Source organism: Theropithecus gelada, chromosome 8 (genome assembly GCF_003255815.1).
Source record: "Theropithecus gelada isolate Dixy chromosome 8, Tgel_1.0, whole genome shotgun sequence".
Lineage (NCBI taxonomy): Eukaryota > Metazoa > Chordata > Mammalia > Primates > Cercopithecidae > Theropithecus > Theropithecus gelada.
The window spans coordinates 146362459-146370527 of record NC_037676.1 but is presented as its reverse complement, the minus strand read 5'-3'; the positions used below and the strand labels follow the sequence as shown (position 1 = coordinate 146370527).

Here is an 8069-nt window from a genome sequence, read left to right as displayed (position 1 = left end):
ACTCCAATTCCCCAGACTCACTGGCCTGTACCAAGCACTGGCCCCTTGCAGACATTCCCAGGATGGCTGCCCTCTAGGCTCACAGCCACTGTGCTGTCCAGCTCACAGCAGAGATGACACGTTTGGGTTGGGCTTCCCCACCATGGGGCCTTAATTTCATCATTTGTAAAGCGAGGATTGCTTGGTTGTGTTAGGACTCGAGATCCTGGATGTGAACTGCCCCCACGGGCCGGGCACCTGAATGTGTTCTGTGAATGGGGGCAGGACTGCTACAGGTGGTAGCTGTAGCTGGTGTGACTGCCCAGAATGGCACCCAGCACACAGCTGGCACTCAAACGTTAGCAGCAATAGTGCCCACAGCGCACTCTGGGGTCCAGAAGGGAGGGGCAAAGTTGGCTTCTGTCTCTTGGAGCTGTAGGATCAGAGGTGGGCTCAGGGGTGGGGTCCTTGCTTGCTCTAGGGTGTGTGGTCAAGTCTGCAGAGGTCTCTAGGTGGGAGGCTTCCTGCACCCTGCTGGCCTGGGCAGGAGGTGCTTCAGGCTCCAGTGGAGAAGGCTGGGAGACAAACCGGGCTCCAACCACCATTTCAACTGCACGCCTTCCTCTGGCTCAGCCCACCTTAGGGCCCAGCTGAATGTGGCCGTGGTATCCTCTCGAAGGAGGAAGGGGTGCAGTTGAAATGGTGGTTGGCACGTATGTGTCCCTTTTCCTGTCTTTATGCCCCAGAAATCCCCACCCTCATTTCTTTAATGGCTTTCTGTGGCCAGCCACGTCAAGAGGGGTCCACAGAGGCCTCACCCTGGCTATAGCTCTTGAATTGGGTTTTCACCTCACAGAGAGTGGGCCCCATGTGGGCAGGACTGGTCCCACAAGATTTCCTCAGAGCGGGCAGGTCCCCAAAACGAGAAGACGTACGCTTCGAGGGCACAATGCAGGTATAGCTCTAGAATTCTCCATTCTAGAACCTGCCCCTCCTCTCCCCAAGCTAGCCCTCCCCCTGCCCAGTCCAGGGCTGTGCCAGCCCCCGCCCTGAGCTCACAGCCCCATCACTCCCTGCCTCTGCCGCAGTCCCAGCAAGTCTTCAGAAGCGTGGCTACTGCCTCAAGAAGGACGCAGTTCCCACCCAGCGCCCCCCACCTCCCTGGCCCCTGCCCTCTGACACAAGTCAGGCCCAGTCGTGCCCCCCAAGACTGGTGAAACTGGACCACTACACCCCCTCCCATGCACTGCCCTCCGTGAAGGGCAGCAGCAGGCAGAAGCTGGATCAGAGAACCTTCACAGAGCAGATACATGAGGGCAAGGACAATGGCTACCTGTTCCCCAAAGTGTACTTGGCCGATGCCACCCACGAGTGCATGCACCACAACCCCAAGCTGTCCTCCGATCTGCAGGGCAAGCGCCACACCATGGTAAGGCAGGCTTACCTCCCTCCGCAAGGGGCTCCAGTGCCCCCCAGCCTGGCCAGCAGGCCCCTCTGTGTCCCAAACCCACTCAGGCACCATCCAGCTGCTCCAGCTTCCTCCGTCTGAAACTCTCCCCAGTCCCATTTCCTCCCCAGAGGCCTCTCTGGGGCTCCTGCAGGCTGACCATCCCCTGTTCCCAAACCCCTTGAACACAGAGTACTTGGCACAGGAGGGAGTGGGGAGGTCATCGCTGCCCTCCAAGGGCACTGCTCACCCAGCGTCCCCCCCTGAGGATTCCAGCAAAGTGTATAAAGGACAGGGGCCTGCCTTACCACAGCCAGCCCCTCAGGGGCCAAGTCTCACACAGCAAGTGCCATCCACCCTACAGATAGCTGTCAAGATCGTCTCCACAACCGAGGCCCCGGTGGAGTTTTCCCGCGAGCTCCTGCCCCGTGAGATCTCTATCATTCAACACTACCTACAAGCACCTGAACATGGTGGGCAGAGGCCTGGACACAGCCTGTCCCCACCCTCCCCTTCCCCAAGGGTAGCTCTCCCCAGCCAGCTGCCTGCCCCAGGTCTATTGCCCCCTCCCCCCACCTTGGACCTCCCTTTCGCCCCAGGGCTGGAGCCCAACCCCATCCTGGAACCTGGATCTGGTACCCTTGACAGTTCCAGCACACCCTTGGCCCTGCCTCAGGGTGATGGCAGGTGTGTGGGCTGCAGGTGCAGCTGTATGAGACCTATCAGAGCAGCCAGCTCATGCCGGAGCTGGTGGCCCAGGGCGACCTGCTGAAGCACATCAACGCTGCGTTGGACCACCTCTGCCACCCAGGGCTGGAGGAAAAGGAAGTCCTTGGACTGTTCTGGCAGCTGGTCAGTGCCATGGCACACTACCACAGCATGGGCATCGCGTACCAGAGAGGGCGGCACCTGGGTCGATCGTGTGCCCACAGGCACAGAGAGGCCCACTTGAGCCCAAGCCAGCCCTATCTCCTGCCTCCCCTCTCCCATGCAGGGACCTGAAGGGCGAGAACATCCTGCTGGATGACCACGGCCTTCTCAAGCTGACCGGTGAGCCCACAGCCCCCGCCCTAACCCCCAGCCTGGGGTTGAATGCCTCCACCTGCAGGGCCCACACCCCACGCTTGTCCCAGCCAGGCCCCTGCCTTCAGCTCTCCCAGAAGGCCTGCAGGCCACCCTTACCCACGGGCCTGAGGCCACTGGCCTAACCCCTACGTATGCCCCAGACCAGGCCCACCTCATCCACACCCACACTCTTGCTGTCGGCCACACACTGCATGCAACCCCGCAAGCCTCCACAGCCATCCCTGCAGACTGGCATCCTGCACCCGACCCTCACACACAGTGCCACCCTCCCCATGCACCTGGTACAGATTTTGGCTTTGCCGACTGCATGGGGCCCAGGAACTCACTGCTCAGCACTTTCTGTGACTCCCCAGTCTACACAGCCCGAGATCCTCGTGAGCAGCAAGTATAGCAGGGAGCAGGCCGACCTGTGGAGCCTGTGAGTGCCTCCCAGGGAGCCCTGACCCCAGGCAATGGGGCAACCTGTGGAGTCTGAGTGCCCCCAGGGCACCCCAACCCTGTGGCCAGGGCCCCCAGGAGGGCTGGGGAGAGGCCACACCTGTAGGAGCTCACGTCACCAGAGGTGTCATCCTCTATGCCATGGTAAGAAGCTGCCCTTCAAGGAGCCCCAGCTCCACTGCATGCTGCACCTCATGCACTGCGGTCCCACCTTCTGGCCAGGTCTGTTCCCAGGTAAGCACCACCCCATGACTTTCCCACACCTAGCTCAGGCCTAGAGAGCGGCAGTGAGGAAGACCTGGACTCCCAAGAGGGTAGTCCTGCGTGGTGGAAGAGACCAAACCTGGCATCCTCCCCGCTTAGGCTGGGAAGCATTTGGTCCGTGCACGGCAGTGACAAGTTCTGGGGAAGCTGGATTGGTGGAGGACCTGACTCAAAATGCAGTTCAGGAAAGGCTGTGGCTTCGAACCTGAGCTCTGTACTAGCCCAGGGCTCACTGCCTTGCCCCTCTATGCCTCAGTCTCCCCACTGGCGACAGAACTGACCCCTCTAAGCTGCTGGCACCATTGGCAGTGACGTGCATGGGGTGAAGGTGGGTGCTGGAGTGGTGAGAGGCTGCAGCTGTGAGCCCTCGCCCACAGTGCCAGGACCTGATTTGGAGGCTGCTGCAGCTGCGTCCAAACACATGCCTGGGCCTGCAGCAAACACGCTCTTCCTCAGTGCTGTGCCAGGTGTGGTGTGGCCCTCTGGGTGAGCAACTGAGCAGCACATGGTCCCTCTGCACTCCACCTGACCCCACTGTGGTCCCTTGCAGAGAAGCAGGTGCAGTCCCAATTCCCAGCATCCATGGATGACCTGGAGCCTGGTACAGACTTAGAGCGCCAATGGCCAGTCCTGTAGCTGCACTGCCCCCATCAGCAGGGCATCTCCAAGAACGCGGGCCCTGAGCTCAGGCCTCCGGAAGCACACCCCAGAAGAGGGGTGGGTTCTGCCCAGCTGGTGCTCTGGAGCACTGTGGCAGCCAGCCTAGGAGTGAGCGCCTCCAGGAGGCGTTCCAGTAAACTGAGGGTGGGGGGGGGGGGGGGGGGCAAGGCCAAATAAAGCATTTATTCTGTGAAGAGAGTGCAGATGTCTGAGTGCTGAGAGGGCAAGTGGCCTCCAGTGGCAGGCGGGGGCTCTGGCCGGGGGAAAACATGGTCCACACATGCCTGCATGAGTGGCAGAGCTTTATTGGGGGCAGGTGAGAGGAGATCCTGGAGGCGGGAGACGCCTGGCACCTGAGCCTCCAGTTTTAGGGTGTGGAGTGAGGCATTGTGAACGCTCAAGAAAACAAGTTGGGGCCGGGCGCGGTGGCTCAAGCCTGTAATCCCAGCACTTTGGGAGGCTGAGACGGGCGGATCACAAGGTCAGGAGATCGAGACCATCCTGGCTAACACGGTGAAACCCCATCTCTACTAAAAAATACAAAAAACTAGCCGGGCGAGGTGGCGGGCGCCTGTGGTCCCAGCTACTCGGGAGGCTGAGGCAGGAGAATGGCGTAAACCCGGGAGGCAGAGCTTGCAGTGAGCTGAGATCCGGCCACTGCACTCCAGCCTGGGTGACAGAGCCAGACTCAGTCTCAAAAAAAAAAAAAAAGAAAAGAAAACAAGTTAAGCTCCTTCACCAGGGTTCAAGGGGCCTGGGAGGGCCCATCAGTGAGAAGGGGCCAGCCCTCAGGAGCCCAGTGCAAGAGGTGACAGTGAGGTCAGATCAGCTCAGGAAGGGACGAGTGTGGCAAGCCCCTGTGGGGCTTAGCAGCCACAGACCTGGCAGGTGGGGGGATGCACACAGGTCCAAGGGAGAAGCAGGTAAGATCCCTGAGCCCATAGTGGGCTCTACCACAGGGGCAAAGGGTGGCTTGGACAGGGGCCAGGCTGCAGGCACATCTGGAGGCTCTTGGCAGAGGTAGGAAGGCCAGGGAGGAGTGGCCCAGGCTCAAGGAAGCTGACCAGGGAGATGGCCTAGCTAGAGAGGCCAGTGAGAGCACCCACCCAATCTGAGACTGGGAAACAGGAAGACATAGGGAGTTGACAAGGGTTGAGGGCAGGGTCCTGAAGCACAGGTCAAGCAGGGAGGCACAGTCCTAGAAAGAACCCAGGATCTAGGTATGGCTGGGTCAGCCCTTCGAGGCCAGGTCTCAGGGAACAGGGAGCTGAGAGCCGCAGGGAGTGGGGCTGACAAAGCAGCACTTATACCTCTGTCCAGACCCTGCAGTGCCGTGGGGACTTGGAAGCTTCAGCTGGCTCCTTGGGGCTTGCAGTGGTTTTCTGTCCAGTCCCCATGCTGTGCCCAGGAAGAGTCTTCTCATGGCTCCCTGGCTATCCGCCTGCCACCTCCACCTTCTGCACAGGCAGCCGAGTCACGGTGCCTGGCCCACAGTACTGCTGTGCACAACCTTCATTCTTGCTGGTAGCAACACTGCACAGGGCTGGGAAGTGCCTCCAATTCTTACTGGAGCCTAAGTGTAGCTCTGCTTCTCAGCAGGGCACAGTCTCTGAGCAAGGGGACTCAAGGGGCCTGTAGGCAGCTGCAGGAAGGCCTGGTCTGAGAAAGCCTGGCAAAGGGGACCATGGAGCTGGTGTCTGGCTGCAGGGGCCTCAGGTGGGTGTGGCCCTCTCCACCCATGGCTCTGGGGCCAGCTCCAGCTCCCGCTCCTGCTCCCGCTCCAACTGCTCCTGCTCCTGGCAATCCAGCTGCTGCAGCTGCTGCTCCACATCCTCAGGCACCTGCACCTCCAGCAGGTTTTCCATGCCAGGTTCAGGCTCATCCCCAATAAGCACCTGCCAGACGGGAGGCAGGTGAGCAGCTGGCCAGCTACAGACACCCCTTCCCCAGCCTCTCCAACCCTGCACCAACCTGGATGAGCTTCTCACAAGCCGCCCGCACGTCGGGCTCTGGCTCCCAGCTGTGCAGCTCTCGAAGGATCAGGTAGGCTCCCTGGTCCCGCACCTGCTGCCGACCTGGTGCTGTGGCTGTCAGCTGAGGAGGTGGAAGAGGTTACCCAGATGTCAGCATGCTCGTGTGTGTGTGTCAGGGATGGTGCTTACTGCAGCAGGGCTCCTGCTCACCAGCATGATGGCTTCAACAAGCATCTTGCGGATGTCTGCATCAGGTTCTCGCTGCTTGTCTGGTGGTAGGTACTGTAAGTCCACAGGCAGCCCTAGGGATGAGTGTGTGGGAGCCACTGTGTCCCTGAGCTGGGCAGCTGGGCCAGGCTCTGCCTGTGTAAGTCCCACCTGTGCTCAGCAAACTCACTGCTGCAAGGTTTCAGAAGGAGCCTGTGGCCTGGACACCTCTCTCTCCCTCCACTGGCCTCCCTCCTCTCTGGCCAAGTCTGAGGCTCCACACTAGCCACTCACGTTCCATCTCTTCCTCGGAGAAATCCTCAGGCCCAGCCAAGGGCAGGAGCAAAAAGGGGAGAATGTCCACCTCAGGTCCAAGCAACCACTCGTGATGTCCTGAGGGACGGTGAGGGTAGGGAGACAGGAATAGAGACTGGTCCAGAGCAGCCCGGAGTCCAGTCCCCACCCCTGGCGACGCCCCCCCGCCACACCCACCACTCACGGTGCTCGAAGCAGCAATTCCGCAGCGTTCCCACCACCCCGCCCCTGCGTACAGAGGAATCGGGGTACTGGGTATGGGGCAGCAGCCGCTGGACCACGCACCTGTTGGGAGGGGTCACTCAGGGCCGTCCCCGTTAACTTCCGTCCCCTCCCCGCCCGCGCGGGCGCCCTGGGCTTCACCTGTCGGGGTCCAGTAGGAAGGCCCTCGCCGCAGGGCGTTGGCTGAGGTTGGAGAGCAGCGGCGCCAGGTAGTGCAGGGGCGCGCGGGCGTTGTAGCCGGGCGTGCACAGCGCCCGCACCAGCCGCTCCAAGCCCGAGTCTGCCGGCTCCGCGGCCGCCAGCGCAGCCATCAGCTCGGCACACGGACCCGGCTCGCGACTGAGGTTGGCCAGCGCGGCGGCCGCCTCCTCGGCCCAGGGCCACTGCGGGTCCAACGCGCGGCCCAGCAGGCGCGCTGGCAGCCCGGGATCGGCCGCCAGCAACGTCTCGTGCAGGCCAGGGTCGGCGGCCAAGTTCACGAGCGCGCGGGCGGCGTCGCGGGCCGGGGCAGAGGCCGGCGCCAGCTCCACCAGAGCCTGCAGCAGCGCCTCCTGTCCCGCCAGCAGCGCGCGGCCGGGCCCGGAGCCGGTCAACGCCAGCACGTGCCGCACCGCGGCCGCCTGCAGGTCCGCCCGCGCGCCCGGCGCCAGGAAGGGCAGCAGCTTCACCACCTCCGCCTCCGGGCTTGCCTCCGGCCCTCCTGGCGCGCCAGCGCCAGCGCCAGCCCCGGCCTCCCCCATGTCGAGCGACACTCGGCTGCCAACGGACGGGTACCAACGCTCCACTTCGGGGTCCGCTGTGTGGCCCGCAGCTCCGCCCAGCAGAGGAGCGAAAGCCGCCCTGGCCAATCGGAGGCTGCGCACTGGGCTCAAGGGGCGGGAACGGCGTGCGGGGGCGGGGCCAGGCCGCGCGCGGGGTGTTATGGGTCTCGGTGTCTGGTCCGAAGCTGAGGAGGTCGGGGACGGAGCGCTGGGGGTCGAGGCCCGGCGCGATTTGGCGGCCTCCCGAGTCCACACTCTCTGGAAACCTCCGTATGCTCTCGGCTAGGTCGGCCAGTGCGTCCCACTGGGCGCTGGCCGCGCCTAACCTAGTCAGCCGGCCCTGGCCTCTCGTGGGCCCTGAGGGTCTGAGGCCTGCGCCCCGGCTCGTAGACCAGGCTGTCGGGTCGGAGAAGGGCTGAATGGAGGAGTGGCGACGGGCCTGTCGGAAGGAAGGCCTGCTCTTGTCCAGGCTGGCACAGCCACCGAGAAGCTCGGGCCGTCCGGGGACGGGACAACACAGGGCACCCAGTGCGGACCTGAGGAGGCAGCTTTGGAGAGGCCTCTGGGCATCTCTGAGCGGGTAGCTTTGGGGCATTTGTCAGGATATCTTCGGTCGCAAGTGACAAACCCAACTCAAACTGACTTGCACGAAGAGAAAATTTGTAAATAGAGGTTTGGAGGGCTCCAGCTTCAGGCACTGCGGCATCCAGGAGCTCT

The 8069-nt window shown here is 62.6% G+C and overlaps 1 protein-coding gene across 1 annotated transcript; it reads right to left on the bottom strand.

Moving 5' to 3' along the window:
• Window positions 1-4986: 4986 nt before the first annotated feature.
• Window positions 4987-7442, bottom strand: HGH1 (HGH1 homolog). Its single transcript, XM_025394404.1, has 6 exons — window positions 6733-7442; window positions 6554-6654; window positions 6349-6447; window positions 6058-6149; window positions 5846-5968; window positions 4987-5769 (listed from the first exon to the last, which is right to left on the bottom strand). Exons 1-6 carry the CDS (start codon window positions 7329-7331, stop codon window positions 5587-5589), a joined length of 1197 nt encoding a protein of 398 aa, XP_025250189.1. The 5' UTR covers window positions 7332-7442; the 3' UTR covers window positions 4987-5586.
• Window positions 7443-8069: the final 627 nt, after the last annotated feature.

Excerpts from the sequence above, each read along its gene's own strand:
- HGH1 (XM_025394404.1), bottom strand. The coding sequence starts at position 7,331 with ATGGGGGAGGCCGGGGCTGGCGCTGGCGCTGGCGCGCCAGGAGGGCCG. Across the intron at positions 5,969-6,057 it reads TTGTTGAAGCCATCATGCTG|CTGACAGCCACAGCACCAGG; the intron begins GTGAGCAGGAGC and ends CCACCTCCTCAG. Across the intron at positions 5,770-5,845 it reads CTTGTGAGAAGCTCATCCAG|GTGCTTATTGGGGATGAGCC; the intron begins GTTGGTGCAGGG and ends CCCGTCTGGCAG.